Genomic DNA, 18,807 nt, shown 5'->3' on the forward strand with positions numbered 1-18,807 from the left:
GTCGCACTACTCAAAATATATGTAAATATATGCTTCTTACTATCGCATGATGAGGCCGAATGAGGAAGTGCAATTGTCCTAATGGCTTGTGTTTTGGCAAGTTATTGAAGATTAGATTTAAGTTATCCTTTTTGTAACAAGTATTTTTTAATGCCTTCGAGATTATAGAATATCCTACAATCTTCTACAACATTGCTCTACTTTTGAGTAAATGTACGGAAATCACGTACTTAAAGGTGGAGTCCACATACTTTTGTAAGAGTGAGCATCTGTATTAATATGAGCAATTATTCCTGAGCACGAAATTATTTTTCCTATGCATGCCTACTTGAATTCCCTCCCAAATTCCCAATCACCCCAAACCGAAAAAAAAATTGCGCAGACGTATGTATCTTTGCTATCGCACTACAATAAACAAAGGTTTCACAATGTAGTGGATTGCTAGGAGAAATAGATTTCTACATAGTCTAATTAGCAATGAAATGTTATAACGTAGTACTCAATTTATTTTCCAAATTAGGCTAATTTGAAAGCTATCTTCTCAAGGTGACGAATTGTGATGCTTAATATAACCCATCATGATTCCAAATTGATAATCAAAGCACAACATTTTGCAAGTTTCGATATGCACATCATCTGTTGAAAAAATCAAGATAATCGAACATCATTATCTATGTTGAAGGATCGGTCAGAATTCTGCCGTCTATTTCTATCAAAGCAAATCTAATACTCCATGAACTAATCCATGCCGATAGTAACCGGTAAGAATATTTTGATCTAGTCCTTTCCGATATCGATATGATCTTTGCATAAACGATGCACATATTTTTGAACAATATGAACTAATCCTTGCAGAATCATCAAAAGTAACGTTAGTGAATCCTACTGACCAAAATGTACAGTACAAATGAACATAGTAATCGGTACCCTACTAAATTTACCAACAGTAATACCAGTCCACAGAAATTTACACATTTACCGAAAATATTTGCCAAATAGTGTAATGTAGTCTGAAAACACTAGAACCTGTTATCTTATATAGTAACAAAAGATTATCTCCACAAGCTGGTTTACTCTATTCGAGCCTTTCAATCCTCAAAATGCATCCCATGGAGTCTTTCTTCAAAACCTTAATAACTTACCCTTTTACAGTTGTTACAGGGCCCGTAAACCAACCATCAAAAAACCCAAAAAAAAACAGAAAAAGAGAAGATGCGGCACATTCAAAAAAAACAGTTCTTATGCCTTCCTCCTCTTCTTCATCCCCGGAGTGCAAAGCACGAGGTTTCCCTATCACCGTATCCTACACCATTTTGGCCTCGGTTAGTTTGATCGAGCTTGCGCCATCATTTGTTCATGAAAACTGCGCGCTGGTGGAGCCTTGTCAAACCTCTCTGGGCTACGGCTACGGCTTCTAGCCCTGCTAGGGTTGTCACCCCATCCTGAACCCTTGTTGTCTGGACTTTTACTTCTGTTGCTAGCTTGACCACTGTTTCCAGCTTGAAGCAGCATTCTTTCATGGAAGCTCATCGTCGGCTGATAACCCCCAGGACCATCCCCATCATCCTTAGCATTGTTGGCATACCTGTCACTATTCAAGGAAGCCACACATCAGACCATTACAAGACGAATAAACATGGACCATCTGTTGGTTTAATGTACGACATGAGTCAAACACATGCCGGACACCCAAATGTGTCCAGATTTTGAAGTATATTTATAAGACGGACGCGTTGAGGATACACTAGGACACCTTGAGGACTTCCTAGAGGACATAGGGGGCATATTAGGTCAGAATGCTTTCTTATAAGTTGGGGCCACACCTATAGGTCTATATGCTTGGTTCATGAGTACTCATTTAGCGATTGTACTATTTTCCCAGATTTTGGTACATATAATGCTTTTGATTTATATGAACAAATGACACAGCGTAGTCAAGTCATAATTTTTTGGCAAATGACGAGTCTGCTTAGTCTGTGTCTATATCCATGCTTAGGCATGACACTTGATGGGGAGAAGACCTCAATTTCTCTTCACTAATCATATGTTTCAATCTTAGCAGATGCTTTTAGTAACGGTTTCTAGCACTAACACAATAAGTGCAAAATGACAAAAGACAAAAAACCATAGTGACATGTTACATGGACAAGTGCATGTACCTGTCATCAGAACCATGGCTGCCATATCCCCTTCCACCATATCCCCCCGAGTCACTCCGTCCACCATGGCCTGCATCATATCCACCGGAGCTGGAAGCCCATCGACGCATTGGCCTGCCCATTCCACCACCGCGTGAAGTCATATCACGAAGCTCCGCTGGAACATTCTGGTTTGCTCCTTCTAAAATTTTTATGAGATCTGAAGCATGCTTTGCATCTTGGTCCCCAAAAAAGGTGTAAGCCTCTCCAGTGGCACCTGCCCTCCCAGTCCTTCCAATCCTGTGCACATAATCCTCTACTCCAGTAGGGAAATCGTAATTGACAACCACCCTGTGACAGAAATGAAGGTCATCGCAGCAACTTTACAGGTTAAACTGATACTGCTTTCATCCCCTATTCTTGGTCCTTTTTTTGGTCATTCTAGAGGTTAAATTGATACAGTCATACAGCCTTTGTCCCCCATTCTTCATCCTTTTCGGTAATTCTAACCTCCTCGATGGGCCAATTGTTCTCACCTTTTGGTGCATTCCAAGTTTGCAGGAATAGTTTTGAAGTCATCTCAATTTAGAGAGCAATAATCAATTGGGAAATTCCAAAATGCAAAGATAGACCACGAATACTGGACGGTGGGAACAGTGAAAAGCAAAGAAGCTGAGAGAACAGAAAATAGAATAACAAGTCTGCACATTATATGTCAAGCTACTATCATGGATCACAAAAAAAAAAAAAAAAAATTTAAAGAGTTCGGTAGAGCACACAAACAAGAGTTTATCTTAATCAAAAAAGATGAAGAAAGAAAATGAAAATCCAATCACATGTGAGGACTACAATGCTCAACCTCAACCCCCAGTGAAAAAGGAAATGAGGATCCAATCACATGTTACGAACTTAAGACCAAAAATAATAATTTTGATCTCCCCAACCCCCAGAGAAAAAGGGTGCAAATCCAGAGGAGCAACATGGTAGTCTGTAACATAAATGGCCCTAGATAAAGGATACGTCTGAATTTATTTTCTTTGATTAAGAAGATACCTCTAATTTAAAAGTAATTGCTTGGCTTAAGGCCTTAAGCATATCAATGAAGTCAACAAACTTTCTCAATATATCTGGGATCTTCAACATTTATTTTTTATCAGGATCTTCACCATGGATAAGTAGCCGAATGTTACGAAATAGCAAACCTGATATCTTTGACATCCAAACCGCGAGCTGCAACGTCAGTGGCAACAAGCACTGGACACCTTCCACTGCGAAACTGGCTCAACACCATATCTCTATCAGCCTGAGACTTATCTCCATGAATGGCAGCAGCTCCAAACTGACGGGTCAGATTACGAGCAAGTTGATCACACATCTTCTTAGTTGAACAAAAGATTATAATCTTAGATCCTGGTTCTTGGGACCGCAGTATCTGCTCAAGCCGCTTGTGTTTCTCCATGTGTGGCAATACTTCAACATACTGAAAGTAACCGACAAATCAAATTATTCAGGAATGTTCTATGCGATCAGGGTCATGTCAGGTGAGCCATACATCCATCACTACACTCACAAGACCAAAAGGGAAAGGGAAAGGGAAAAAGAATAAGACTGGGCACACACAGACAAGCGCATGCCGGCTCTCACACACGCACACAGAGTCCAAATAGGAATCTAGACGAAGTCAAGAATTGGACCTGGGTGATAGACTTGTTGGCAACAAGTTCGTCCACATTTCCAATGTTAACCTGAACAGGATTGACCAGTAGATCTGCAGCTATTTTGCGAACCTCTTTGGGCCATGTCGCAGTGTACATGAGGGTCTGGCGTTTAGTAGGCACCTCCTTCACAATTTTCCGGATCTGTGGTTCGAAACCCATGTCCAGCATGCGGTCCGCCTCATCTAACACCAAGTAAGAGACTTGATGGAGGCTTACTTTTTTCATCTCTAAAATATCATTCAAACGACCAGGAGTGGCAACCACAATATCTGCACCTCTGCTTAATTGACTTAATTGGGGTCCCTTTGGTGCTCCTCCATACAAACACTTACATAAAGTCAAAACACACAAAAAATCCCATCAGTCTCAACTTTCAACCTATCGACAACGAGTTTGGTTTCACCACAGAAATACTGCACGTAGTTTATATATACAAATAATAAATGTCTAAAAACAAGTAATTCTTTCAAGAATTCATGTACTAAAAAAAGTAACTACCCAAATGAGGCAGCAAAGAAGCAAACCGTTTGCTTTGTGAAAGAACATAACAAAGACTTGGACCAAAAATGAGTGAAGAAGTTGGAAAGAAAAATGATTAATCAAACAATAACATGAGTTCAGATGCAAAACTGAACGAATTTTGAGAATGACGACAATAACGGCAGCAGTACATTCTGTCTGAACCAATTATGCCAAGAACCGTACTACCACAATTCACAACCAACTCTACTGTACTACATTATCAATTCAGTAGGGTTTTTTCTATTCTCTTTTGGCCGCTAGGGAAAGAAAAATAGATAGCAAATAATCCCCCAGATATTGGGAATACTGCAAAGAACACTAGGATAAAGATTTGTACTACATAGAAGTATAGAACAGAATCGCTTTCTTGGACAAGTTCAGAAGCATCATACAGTGCAAGATATTTGTGATGACTTTCCAAACTTCACAGCCTCATCCTGTATCTGTGTGGCCAACTCTCTCGTTGGTGACAAAACCAAAACAGTTGGACCCATCTGAGGATTATTACGCCGGCGCTTGAGATGAAAAAATCCTGGAATCAAGTAACCCAACGTTTTACCCGAACCTGTCTTGGCAACAGCTACAATGTCAAGATTTTGAAGAGCAATCGGCCATGACTGCGCCTGTATAGGAGTAGGTGCGGAGAACCCAGCTTGGCGTACCTGGAAAAGGGAAAACCAGCAATCCCTATAAGCAGAGGTAGCGCGAGGAATAAATCTCTGGTTGGTTTCTTTTTGGACTCATGAGAGTGGTAACACAAGAAGAAGCATCATCTCCCAAATGCAGGCATTTATTGCTTACTGATGCAAGCTACAGAGGAAAAGGGACCTTTTCTTTTGCTCAGACCAAATGGCTTACCGAATCATCACCAACGGCATTCTCCGCCACGAACTTGGGTGATTCGGAAAGCCCTTCTCAAAATTGGCCCCAAGTATAAGGGCACTCCAAATACATTCAAGCCCCCGAAAAGAGGGTGGCACAGCGTACGACATTTAGCTCCTCCCTGGAGCAAATATCGCACCTACGACAAAAAGTAAAGATGGAAAACAACAATGAGCCCTGAAGCCTCACAACGGACCTCCAGAAATGACAGAAATCTCTAGCACTACCCAGTTCAGTAAACTTACATATCCTTTAGCCAATGCAGAGTTGCATAGTCACAAGGAAATCCATACCTCTCTAAGTAGCTCTGAAGGTAAACCAGTCGCATCAAATGAAGTGAAGGGAGCCGGCACATTACGTCCCTGATGAGAGTTGACAAGAAAAACCATCTGAATCCATCATCATGGTATTTAATGGACAATTAAACTATACACAGGATACAACAGAAAATAGAGGAGGTTTAAGAAACAAGATCAGCTGAAATTTGAGAGAAAACTGTCGCAACAACGTTCAAGCAAATGGAATGCAGAAGTACGACTAAGGCATCACATACCATACGATGGGCCCTTAAATAAGTAATAAAAGCCTCATAAGATACTTACAGTAACAGTTATTTCATGCCGACGCCGATAAGACTCTGCAGACTCGTTCCCGCCATTGACAGAGTCGACTTTCCCACTCTACAACAAAATAAGAACACTTGGTTTAGCACCCAAAGGATGGAAGGATCGAAGCGTAACCAGAGGAAGTGGTACTATAGAAAATAATCATTTACTCCAATGGAAGCAGATTATAATTTAATTATGATCCCCAATTCTGAGCACACTGAATTGTTGTGGGCCTCGTGGCATAATTATTCCAACCAAGTTTTCCACAGCTTCAACCAAACAGGGACCAAATCAGGGTTTGATCTTTGGAGAACAGAGTGGGTGGGTGGGGCAAAGCAAGTACAAATTTACAAACAACAAAATAGATTTCTTACCTATCCTATTCACTTGGAACCTCATTTTTTTGTGCACTATTTACAATCAAAATCTTAAACTTAAATGCATTTCCTAGTTGGAAGCTCAAAAACAAGAGAGATACTAGTCAATCATACAACAATCCTAAATATTATATCTCTTTACTTTTCAAGCTACTTCAAGAGTAGAGGGCCATTACGTGCATTGTTCTTGTTTAAAAGTCGATAGTAAACAGCATTCTGTAGTCAACTTTCATAGTAAAACATAAGACAAGGACAAAAATTGGCAAAGTTCAACATTGACCTGATAACTTGTTGTTCCAGAAGCAAGCTGTGAAGCACCATTGCTAGCTCTGCTATTTCTATCGCCATCATCACTACAATTACTGTCGCAAGGTTGTCCTTGAGAAGATTGCTGAACTTGAACAGAAGCACTTAAAGGCGGAGTAGACGGCTTCTCTAGTGGAGCTGAGACAGACTGCGTAGGGGGCGTAGGGGCCTTTGGCCTCTCGTACTGGGTGACATTGGTCTCTGGATTCCAGAAGTAAAGATAACCTGTTTTACCATCAACAAGACCTCTCCAAGGCTTGGGAAGAGTGGGATCCGCAGGAGCATAACGTGGACCAGCAGAAGAGACAGTTGCAGTAGCCATCGTAAAAGAGTTCAAAGCCAATAACCTAACACAAGATAAAGTACGAATACATATAAGATAAACCACACCAAACAAAGTCTTAGTTTGGCTACATAAATTCATTTTTCCAGCAAGCTCTATCGGGGATGAGGTTGCTAAACCATAGAAGGATAGAAAACCCAAACTCAGCAAACAAAGAGGAATACTTGTAAATCCAGTAGAGCTTGGTAACTTTCTATTTGGGATGGGGAAATCTGTTAAGTTTTGAGGGAAAGCAGATTTCCTCTAAACCACAAACAAAGTTGATCTTAGCTGGAAAGGACATTGAGTACCATACAAGGACAGAAAACCCGAACTCAACAATCAAAGAGCAACACTTGTAAATCCAGTAGATACCAGCTGTAGTAAACAACTAAACTAGCGTATCAATTCAACAAATTAGCAAACGATGAGTAATTCGGGATTTGAGGGCACCCATTTGGAAACCAAAATGTATTTCACAAACTGAATAACTAGGTACATTGTAGACAGCACTATCGTATAATAACTAAGATAGAGTGTGAGAGCTAAAGAAAATAGTTTCCAGACAAGCGATCACTTCTTTACCACTTCATTGATAATCTAGGCAAATCCCTTAATACAACATGCATACAAAATTAAAACCTCAATAGAATTTCAGACAAATCAGGCACAATTAACAAATAAATCTCAAGAAATGGTATTCAAAACAATAGAAACTCCAAAAACTTGAAATTAAATGAACAAATAGGAACACAATATACCAACACTTACATGCAAGGACAATGCCTAATAAGTAAGCAACAAGTCTAGCACCACAAACAAAATACACAAACACTCGCATAAATGTGTGGGACCACACACTGGTGGTGTAGTGTGTGTGAGCCCCACCTATTTATGTGTGTGTTTGTGCAAGTGTATGAACATTTTGTTTGTGATTCTAGATTTTTTGATCAGCAAAATACTAAGTACGTTATTCACGTATAATCAACAATATACAAATATACATATGAATACTAGGAACACAACTTTAAAACAAAACCCAAGACACAAGACACAACTGTGTCCAGAGCGGTTCGACCCACGTACATGGAACGACTTGTGATCTAAAGTCGTCTTCTTCGTCTACAATTTTCAATCAGAGATTCCTGGTGAAATGCAGGAAAACCCTAACGTAGAAACATCTTTCCCAAGCTTACTGTTTCAAAAGTCTTCTCAAAAAAGGTCTAATGGACCCCAAAAACCCTAATCTAAAACCATACATAACGAAATCACCAAATGCAGCTAGAGCTCAACAGCTCCATTACGATCCTATACAACGATAAAACCCTAAACCAGTTTTTTGAGGTTCATTTTTCGAGATCAAAGAGGCGATTGTACCTGACGACGACGTTTCCAACGCGTTGGAAGAGAGTGGCGAAAGAGCAATACAAAGAAGTGGCGAGAAATGCTCCACTTCTCTGAATGACCTTCTTTCTCTCTCACTCTCTCTCTCTAAAATACTCTCTTTCTCTCTCTCTCTCTCTCTCTCTCTCTCTCTCTCTCTCTCTCTCTCTCTCTCTCTCTCTCTCTCTCTGGAAAATGCGCTTCCGATGGTAGAGGAAGCGTGAGAAATTAAGGCAGGAAGGGGGCGCAGATATTTATAGCAAAAGAAAAGACACTGTGCCAAATTCAAGGAATTAGGTGACATCATATTTTGTAACCATAGTTTGGAAAGGGCTCTTTCCAACTTAACCATGGTTTAATCCAGAGTCTTCTGTGGTTGGTTTATTTGAAATGGAGTAGTAAAATATTTTACGTAAAGAATTGATTTTGACGTTCTCTTTTCACATTTCGCACATCTTTTTGTCTTTATTCATTTGAATTTTATTATCTTGTCTTTAATTCAATATAATTTTTCACACATTCAAAAATAATATTATAAATTCATATGGATAAAAAAAAAAAAAAAAGGAGTATGAAAGATTAAAAGAGAAGAGTGAAAATCATTTTTCTTTTACGTATTTGTTATCTGTCATTTGGCATTAACATAACCTACACTTTTCAGCAGCTAAAGAACAATAAGGCCTTGTTCCCCTCAAAGCTTCATGGACTTTATACTTTTTGAGTTTTAAAGAACAAAAATGCTAGGGAGAAACAACAAACCCTGAAAATACCCTCAAAAGATGATGAGGGCCTAGGCCCGAGTATAAAAGAAAAATGGGTGGGTGGACCCCACGCAGATGAGGGCTTGGGCCCGCGTGTAAAAGAAAAGTGGATGGATAGACCCCACGCAGATGACATCATCTTTGAATGATATTTTCCGGGTCATTATTCTTTATCCCTAGCCTTTCTGTTTGACGAATAATATGTGCTAGCTTAGCTGTTAGTATGATTTATTACAATGATTGATCATTTTGCGTTAAGGTAACTTATTTATTCTTCTCGCACGTATTTGGCTCTAGGCTTGCTTTCTTTCTTCTTTTCTTTTTTGTTTGGCTGTATCGTAACTTTTTATTGTCATTTCTACCAACTAGTAGTATTAATCTGGTCATTTACTGTTGACCAAAAAAATAAAATAAAATCTGGTCATGTACTCCACATGGGTTGGTACTAACTCAGAGCTTTTTCAGTCTGTTTAAAATGAACAGTATAGTTTTGCTTGCAACAAATTGGCATAACACTCAAACAACCAGGCTCAATCTTGTACTAGTATCAAATTTGGCACAATGTTTAGCCGTGGCTAAATTTCAGAACAACATTCATTCTCTCTCTCTCTCTCTCTCTCTCTCTCTCTCTCTAATCCACAATTGGCATTTTGATTTGACTCGTTATGAAAGCAGTACCCCTAATAATGAATGACATTTACATCATCAACCACAACTCAGCTTTAGGCAGTATCAAAGGAAAGCACTTGGAAGAAAATTTCAACCCAACTCCGTTAGCTTCAAATGAACTAAAAGGGTATTACTTCTTGTTTTAGGGGAGAATACAAGAACTTCATAAAGAAATATGGGAAATAAGGAGTACAGAGAGTTCAACTACAATCCACAATGCTTCGAGATTACAGAAAGAAACTGGTCCAAGTGGTTGGAGAAAGCAATTCTAGACTGATGAATAATATTACTGGAAAACATCCAAAAATTACCAGCCTTTCTGAAGCAACAAAGCAGCCATGAATAGAATGGAGCTAAAAGAGCAAAAGCATCAGGCTGAGAAAATCAAGCTGTTCAATAGCTACCTTCCAAGTACTCCAAAGAATGGCCAAAAAAAGGAAAATGCCAATTAAGATCCTCCGAGGGCCCTGAGAGTAAGGAGACTTTTTCACTTCAATACCCAGTGAAAGGCAGCAATTTAACCTCAGGAATTCCCTGAACCAGTAAAATCTCCTCCAAGAAGTTAAGGCTCCCGTGCCCAGGAAGATGGCCAGGCTTAACCCACAGAATATATTTCTAGAGCCATATTCGGGAAGTAGGGCTTCAGAAATAAACATAGAATTATGAGTGACAAATGGATCACAAATCAGTTATTTGTCTGATAGTCGCTGAATCCCCAAAGCGTTACTTACCTACATGAAACTATGGTATGCAACTTCCTTCCAGGAAATAGTTAGCATTTCGACCTCTTGCAGCCAACTAAAAGAAATATATACAGGTCCTTGAACTTGAACAACACTGTTCACATTCAAACAGCATTTGGTTGCCTACACATTTGCATTATCCTCAAAGCACAAGAGCAATTCTTGCAATAAATGGAACCTTGTTCCCAATTTGTCATTGAAACAGAAGGAACTAGGTGAGCACTGCCTACATAAAAGGCCTAAATAAAAGTTTGAATTAAGCCCAAATGTATCCGGGCAAAAAAAGGCCCTTCTTCCTAACTTTCAATTCGGTTTCGCCATAATACACTTCACCAAGTCCAGAATACGAAAGTAATCATAAAAAAGGGAGGATTCCTTACCCTCCAGTCCGTCCCTGTGGTGGCGGTTACTTCCTGCAAGGTTGTTACAAGGGCTTCCGCCAATCACAAGGTCAAAACCACCAATGTTACTAATAAGCTGCTCGAGTTGGTCACCATCCACCCGCGTTACATCATCAAAGTCGATAAGGGTACCCTTTTGATTGGTTTGTTCCCACCAACCCCGGACTATATTCCTGTTGACTTCCGATTTCTCAACAGAGACAACCGTTTTCAAAGGGACGCCAAGCTTATGAAGAGCAACTTCAGCACCGCCAATACCCGAAAAAAGCGACAACATATTGATGCCTCCCGGGAATAAATCCTTCAATACAGAGAGGTGATAGGCCACTGTATCAACCTGAAAGAAATTTACCCCATCAACAGAATGACAAAATAATCCATCCTTCTTGGGCATTAGTTCCCTCCGATCAAAGCTTTAAGGAACAAAAAAGTACCAAAGTTTTGAAAATTAGTAATTAATAAGAATTAAGATAGGTAAAAAGTTATGATGACATACAAAGTTTCGAAAATCAAGTAAAGAGGACAAAATGAAAAATACAGATGATCTTTTCAGGTGCCTGGAATCAATAGTGAAAAGGACCAAGAATATTAAAGAATGTTGGATCGAGGTAGTATGTGACAAGGAAAGGAAACAGACGAGGAAACAATAAATAAGATGCTCGCCTGGAATGAATTTCCAAGTGACTTGTATCTATCAGTCCTACTTATACCACCTCCTCTTGTATGATTCTTGGGGAAACCCAAAAGCATCTCTACTTCATCGCACTCGAGAGGCGCAAGCTTGTTCCTTCCCACCCAAACAAGATTCCATTTTCGGCATTCATCCATAACATACTTCTGCACATGCGCGGGTGGCTCGTCATCATAGCAGTCCTCTAGGGCTTTGCGAAGCCTCTCTGTTAGTTTTGCACTGCCAATGCAAGTTTGCAAGCAGTTAAGTTTAGTCCGTGTGTCCCATGCAGGCCACCATCTCCTCGTTAACGGCAAGGCTTCCTTAATGGTGCGAGGAGGGAGCGGAACAAGCGGGAATCGGTTCTGGATTGGGAGGTTGTGGACATACCCTCTTTTCCTTGCTGCTGCACAAAAGTATTTGGAGTCCACAAATTCGGGTTCCACATCATACAAGAACCTCTTGATCGTGTCCCAAACTCCCTTGGGAGCTAGTGCCACATTTTCGTAGTAGAAGTAGGGAGGGCCAGCAGCTGCCTCCGGGAGGTTTCTATAGGGTGTTGGACACAGTTCAGTGGGGACTCCATAGCCAATCATTGGATTGGGAAGTCGGAGTGGCTCCCCATCATCAAACATAGTCCTACTGTCACACCCCCTATGTTTTTTCCTTTTCCACATTCCATTCTCCAATAATTTCCTTTTTGGCTTCTGCATAAAGAAAGGATCACTTAACCAGAATGAACCAAAAACAAGAATTTAGCAATTGGAGAACAAAATATAAAAGCTGAACAACTTATTCCCAGAAATGGAAAGGGGTTAGTTGAACACCATATGTTTCACTAGCAGGAAGACAACTGAAAAGAAGCAAAAACCTCTGGTAGTTCTGGAAAAAAGGGATCTGCCGCCCTTGCCATTTGAGCAGCACATATAAAATCGGTCAGTTCATCAACTGAAGCATCTGGACCTGCAACGTTTTAGAGGCATTATCAAGAAAAGGATTACTGATGGAATGTAAAGGCTAAAATAAGCAGGAGGGGTGAAGTGTTTAGCTACCACAGAAATTCAAATGCAAAATAGGAAGCCTCCGACTAAGGATTCAAACAATGACAGATAATGCAGAACAAAAGAAGATACGGGAAAGATATATGCGGCAGTATACAACTCCCTCAACAGGAATGCATTCAGGATAAAACAGCAACATAACCTCAAAAAATAGCACAAACACCATTTCACAAAGCAACGTGCTAAAGCAGAAAACACAATGTCGACTACGCACCACATCTCTCCATGGCTATTGAGGCCTCTTCCATGGTGTACCCCATTTTTTTTAAGAATGACAAGGCCTTCTCCTTCCCAGACAAGGAATCTGTATTTTCCTGCCAAGAGAAATAAAATAAAAAATGACACCTCCACTCATAAACCAAGGACACAAATCTCAGGGGGGATCCAATAGTTTTAGCTCCTATCCCTGTTGCAGGCATTAAGAATGCTAGTTTTCAAAAGGTCAAGAACGTTTCCCATGACATCTTAGATAAGACTTTCTTAGGTCTATCACGAAATTTTACTACTTGAAGCTATAAACTTGGCCAAACTGTTGAAAATCATAAAAACAATGAATTGAAATGTGCACTCATATATCTGCAATTAAACTTTTTTCAAAGATGTGTCAAGTGCATAGAAAAATGCACAACACAAAATACTCAAAATGCTGCAGTAGAGGGTAAGTTGGTAACAAAGAAAGTAATATTTCAGGTCAACTTTGGTATTGCTTGTGTCAGTAATTCTGCTTCCAAGAGCAGAGCAGTTCGAGGTGGAAATTCCCCTCTCCAGCTTGGATCTCGTATTCTTTTTCCCTTCCCTACTTTTCTTCTGCACTTTATATTTTTTAAAGGTGGATGTCAAGAGCTCTTGACCTTTGATGGTGTTAAGATCTAATTTCTGTTTACTTCTATCAGCAAAATCATTTTGGAATTTTCTCTTACAAAATGTAGCCGAATAAATGAGTTCGTACAGTGGCATTTGAATCACAGGTCAATATAGATTATAGATTAAGAATCTAAGATGCCACCACTAACAGGTGGCACATTAACTCATTGCCTCGACCCCAAAATTCATGTACTATCAGCCTACCAAGAAGATGCACAATCAAAGATCAATGCTCTCCGCGTTTCTACCTATAATGGCGGGTAGCATGCACTGATACCACTTGTGGCATTATTTCAATTACTCAAATGGAAGAACCAGCGGACATACATCTCCAGACAGTCCTACATTCTACAATAAATCTGCGCCACTAGGAAAGTCCTGGAATAGGGAACTAATTGCAAGACATTAGCAGAAGGGTAGAATAGTTCATTGGAGTTCTCAAGCATTACGCAGTACATGAGTGCCAAAACAGAACATAGTTACCTCATCTTCACACCAGCTATCTGAATCAGAGAGATCATCCGCAAAGTTCTCATAATAGTCCGAAGAGTAGTGATCAGAATCGACAGGTTGTTCTTGCTGCGGAGAGTTTTCAAGAGCCTGCAAGAAATTAGACAATAGTGAATGCTAGAATGAGCACAATTACTTCCCTATGAGAAATACAATCAATTTTGTGGATCAATGATTCAACTAAAAAAGGTGAAGAAACTATCCTAACTGATGTCATGAATGAATTATAAAGACTAAATTTTATCTGGTACATGATGATATGTAAGGAAACCACTACTACACTATTACAAGAGTCCCCAAAAGGCTTCAGCAAAAACATAAGATGGCTTCCAATTTGACGAAGTTCATTTTTCTGCTCCCCTGGCAGCTTTTCTTTTTATATTCTTCAGGAACTTCTGTGCGTAGGGGTGTGAGAGATCCTGTTGAAATCTAGGATCAAGACAAAAGTAGCAACAGTATTGGAGAATGAAGCGCGTATTACTCACTGAATGTGTAAGTAAAGTTTCGAGTATAGATTCTGAATTTCCCCCTCCTGCGCATTTTTCCAATAGTCATTAACATTGTCTTCACTCTCAAAAGTACCGGTAAAGTGACAGTGCAGTTACCATTTTCCTCAATAGCTTTTGCAACCAGTTCCTCAGGAAACCCCATTCCAACGAAATGATGAATCAACTTGGAGTGCGAAAGATCAGTCGTTGAGATCGCCTTGAAACCATAAAAAGGAATCAACAAAAATATTCCAAATCATAGAGCAGTTTCCTTTTACGAAAATAGGTCAAAAAAGTTGAAAGTGAAGACAAAAACAAAATAGAAGCACGCCCATTTATCAACCAAATCAAAACAACGTAACGGAGGACTGCAGTCTATACAAGTACAAAGGAAAGAAGTTCTGCTTCAATGATTGTTTAGAACTGTGTGACAAGGCTTTATGCAGTGCTCACCCACGTTCATAAGGAAAATAGTGTGAAGATTTGATTCACAGTCAACATAATCGATGAGCTGACTTAAGGAATTGGAATGAGAATTGATCCTAATAAGGTTTATCTCAATTCTATGGGTCTTAATACTACAAAAATTGTCACCCAATCTACTACATGCATTTTTCTCTTTAGTTTTACCTTCGCAGAAACATGTAAACAATAGAATAAAATCCAAGTCTGGAAGGTTCTCAAGACAAGGTTCCCAGTTGATTTTCATACTATTCCATGTCAGTTCTGGTATTATATCAAACATACCCATGAGAAAGTTGAGTACCAAAGAGCTTGATTCAAATTCCGACCACTATAGCTTAAACACTGCATAAAATTTTTTAAGGATCGACCTCCATTGCAGGGCTTCTTGACCATGGGAATTCTGAGGGACACTTGGGAGTCTTGTACAACCATTCCAATCATTTCCCACATGGGTTCATTCATCAGCAGTTTTCACTCACTCAGAAGATAACTAAGAAAGAACAATTTTCTATCCTTTGCTAACAATTCGCTAGTTCAACATTTAAAAAGAATTTGGCACAACAACTAAATATGAAACTCTACTACAACTAAGCACGACATTCAACCATAATTTCAGCTACAAACCCATAAGTAAACTTTACCTCTGCATCACCTACAGTAGCTTCTCCATCAGGATATGTCAACCTTGAACTGGAAGGTAAGGGAGAACTTTGAATTTCTAGTTCATCTTCAGTATCCCAGTCAATGTTGTCACTATCCTCTCCAGAGGCGTTCTGGTCCTACATTTGATTAGAAAACCACAGAAAGGAAAAGAACAAAAATCACAATTGACATAGTTGATCCCTGAGATGAGTTCTTTATGTCCTGCTTAAACACCAATGTTTCCATCTAACCAGGAATAACGAGACAGTGAGTGAACGACGTTTCAGTGTTTTCCATGCATGGTTTGGCCATTGGCAAATTTCCAAACAACTTAAGTTCTTTAGACAAGTGGTAAGCTAGCATGGTATCAAAGCTCGAGTGCCAGAAGGTCTTAGGTTCAAGTCTCTCCATTTGCATTTGTTCTCCTTTTTTGCATTATGATTATCTCTATGGATTTTGCATCTCCACCAGAGGGTTGCATGGGAACTAGGGTATGGGGCTTGGTATGCATTATTTGGCCCCTTTCTTCACAACACGAAGTTGTGGAACAAGTTACGATTCAACAAAAAGACGATCAAAATCGAGGTTGCATGGGTAAGAATTACACAAGAAAGATATACTTACCATTTTGCAGAGGTATTAGTTTGGTTCAAGTAAAGCTTCCCAAGCTGTACAAGAAGTTGAAATAAATAAATAAATAAATAAGAGGCAGATCAGAAAAACCCGTACTCAAAACAAGCAAAATAGATTTTTTCTTTTCTTTTTCTTTTTTTTGCCAAGAAGCAAATTATGCTAGCATATACAGCAAGCTTTAACAAGAACAGTGAAGATTATTTGATGCAACGGCCATAACTTAAGAAGCATAACCAATTTCCCCATATCTTGACATGGGCTTATCAATGCCTACAGTTATATGTCATCAAAATCTACACCCAAAAATATCTGTACATGTGGACACACACACTAACGCAGAGCTGAGAGGAGAAACCAATCCTGGAAACTTTGCTGCCGAAATGGTAAGTACATACAAACTGCATCTACATTCTCACATGGAAAACTCCTATTGGGCTCCAATGAAGAGGAGGAATCTTTCCTTATCCACTCCTTCCTTCCAATTGCGATGGCTTGCCCTCAGTATCCCTATAACATTAAAGAGTCTCAATCTCAAGAACTCCCCAAATGACCGTGATTTTCATCTATGGTAATCTTATAAATAAAGAATAATTTTTATGTTTTGACTTTCGATTAGCAAATAAACCATTCAAGAGCTAACCAAGTCTGTCTCAGAAATGATGTAGAGAATCAGGACAGGACCATGGACAAAGCATTATGGAAATGGGCAAAAGATGAGCAAACTCAATTGTAAAATCTTTATGAGACAAAGTTTAAAAAGTCAATTCATATCCCAAAGAAGATGGTGCGCACAAGCAGGCATGACAAACACCAAGTACCTTAATCACCAAAAGCAATACATACACATTTCCGATCGAGTAGTAATGAAGTTGAACCATTTTAAGGCTGGTTCCATCACAGCTGGAAGGCCAGACTAGAGTTACATTGTCCAATAGGAAGTCAACAATTGAAGATTGTAAGCATACCTTCAATCAAACAAACTAAGAGCAAGGTTGACTATATTTCCCGCTCAACTTGTTGACTGTCTAGAAAGGCAACAGGGTCTCAGCAAACATATTGTCAATGAGTTATGCTGTGAACAAATAGAGTGCAAACCCCAATAGCTTTTAATTAGTAATACTGAGGGGGAGGAGTAAACCAATGTTGTCTTTAGAGGCCTAGGTTTCTTGACTATCACGGAACACGATGCCATCTTGACGCAAGTCAATGGATACTACGTATTTATGTAGCCGACCCCAATTAATTGGAACTTAAGGCTCAGTTTTGTGTGGTTTTATAAGCAACATAAACGACAACTGAAAAGATTTTCATAACTATTATCATCCAAATTCCGACCCCCGTCAAAGTTCTATTCACTCCTCAGCCTGCATGTGAACATCGCCACACATCCATGAACCGCGATGCAGATACACTATGAAAAGATTTTTCCCTCAGCCCCAAAATGCATGTAGAAATGACAGAAAAAATTTACATTTTTCCCTCAGTCCTGACCTAATTTAGAAATGCCAGAAGAAATTAAAAATATACATTCCTGAACAGAATTCAGCCTCTCTTGAACTGCAGAAACCCTAACTTCAACAATTAAACGCTTCACAAACATCGAAATTACACGCAGAAAAAAATAAACTGACCAAAACCCTAACAACTCGACTCTACCATACAAAACACTTCAAAAAGCATACGAATCGAATAAAATGATATAAAGCGAACAAATTCGAGGAAATCAAACGGAACATACATCACCGAGGAGAATGAATTTGTTGTTGAAATAATCCTCGGTTTAACCGAGAATGTACTCCGCTCCTACGAAAGCATCCACAGAGAGAGAGAGAGAGAGAGAGAGAGATATATATATATATATATATATTTCTAGCAGGTATAAAGTGAGGAGCTCGTGACACGGTGACAGGAGAAGAGAGAGAAAGGGCACCGAGGAGATTCTTTGAGAGAGAGAGAGCGGGGGGGAGGGGGAGGGGGAGTCGTCGCAAGAGAATCCGTGAACAATACAGTAAAACAGAAACAGAAAGTACACGCCACGGTGTAAAAAACAATTCTGCTCGCGCCACGTCGGATATTCCCAATGCATTTTGTACTTTGGATATTTTAATTCAAAAAATAAAAAATTCTATGGCTTTGTATAGGGAAAAGGTAATGTAACAAGGGACTTATTTATTTTAAATAAAAATAAATAAATAAACCTTATATAGTTCCTATGGGGTTTTTTTATACTCCCACCATCTCACTTTAAGAAAATAAAAAAGTTAATATGTGAAGATATGTTTTTTTGGGATTTGAAATTGTGCGAATTCCCGAAAGGGAGATTTAAAGTGGGACAGATGGAGTATTTACGTTTTAATTGTCTTTTGTGTGATGACAACTTATTTATTTTACCTATACCTGTTTTATTGAATTTTCTTAATAAAATAAGTAAATAATTAAATGTAAGAGAAATATCCAACAAACATTTAGTAAATGGGAATTTCCCACCATTTGATTTGAATGAAATGGTGGTGTAATGGTGGGGTCCACTTGCATCTAGTCTATGGACTTTGCTTTTGGGGGTGGGTGCAACCTTTACAGGGGCATATTGGTAAGAAAAAAATGCTATAACCACACACATTTAATGGCATAAGAGGGCAAGTAG

The 18,807-nt window shown here is 39.2% G+C and overlaps 2 protein-coding genes across 14 annotated transcripts; both read right to left on the reverse strand.

Annotated features, from left to right (window-relative positions):
- Positions 1–914: 914 nt before the first annotated feature.
- Positions 915–8,477, reverse strand: LOC131304822 (ATP-dependent RNA helicase-like protein DB10). 2 transcript variants are annotated; one of them, XM_058332230.1, is made up of 9 exons: positions 8,251–8,477; positions 6,526–6,898; positions 5,863–5,940; positions 5,554–5,622; positions 4,771–5,040; positions 3,833–4,183; positions 3,341–3,618; positions 2,160–2,489; positions 915–1,591 (listed from the first exon to the last, which is right to left on the reverse strand). In XM_058332230.1, exons 2-9 carry the CDS (start codon positions 6,871–6,873, stop codon positions 1,324–1,326), a joined length of 1,992 nt encoding a protein of 663 aa, XP_058188213.1. In that variant the 5' UTR covers positions 6,874–6,898; positions 8,251–8,477; the 3' UTR covers positions 915–1,323. The 2 variants fall into 2 exon arrangements, with proteins under 2 accessions (XP_058188213.1, XP_058188214.1); XM_058332231.1 differs by having other exon boundaries at positions 915–1,585; positions 8,251–8,473.
- A 2,030-nt stretch (positions 8,478–10,507) lies between these two features.
- LOC131304823 (DNA (cytosine-5)-methyltransferase DRM2-like) lies at positions 10,508–18,178 on the reverse strand. 12 transcript variants are annotated; one of them, XM_058332233.1, is made up of 12 exons: positions 17,902–18,067; positions 17,129–17,184; positions 16,580–16,670; positions 16,155–16,198; positions 15,530–15,667; positions 14,541–14,640; positions 14,421–14,467; positions 13,909–14,025; positions 12,776–12,875; positions 12,372–12,463; positions 11,494–12,207; positions 10,508–11,167 (listed from the first exon to the last, which is right to left on the reverse strand). In XM_058332233.1, the coding sequence occupies exons 4-12, from the start codon at positions 16,155–16,157 to the stop codon at positions 10,733–10,735; spliced, it is 1,746 nt and encodes a 581-aa protein (XP_058188216.1). In that variant the 5' UTR covers positions 16,158–16,198; positions 16,580–16,670; positions 17,129–17,184; positions 17,902–18,067; the 3' UTR covers positions 10,508–10,732. The 12 variants fall into 12 exon arrangements, with proteins under 12 accessions (XP_058188216.1, XP_058188225.1, XP_058188221.1 ...); XM_058332242.1 differs by having other exon boundaries at positions 16,493–16,670; XM_058332238.1 differs by having other exon boundaries at positions 17,129–17,235; positions 17,902–18,008.
- Between the last annotated feature and the right edge of the window lie 629 nt (positions 18,179–18,807).

This window comes from Rhododendron vialii, chromosome 10a (assembly GCF_030253575.1).
Source record: "Rhododendron vialii isolate Sample 1 chromosome 10a, ASM3025357v1".
NCBI lineage: Eukaryota > Viridiplantae > Streptophyta > Magnoliopsida > Ericales > Ericaceae > Rhododendron > Rhododendron vialii.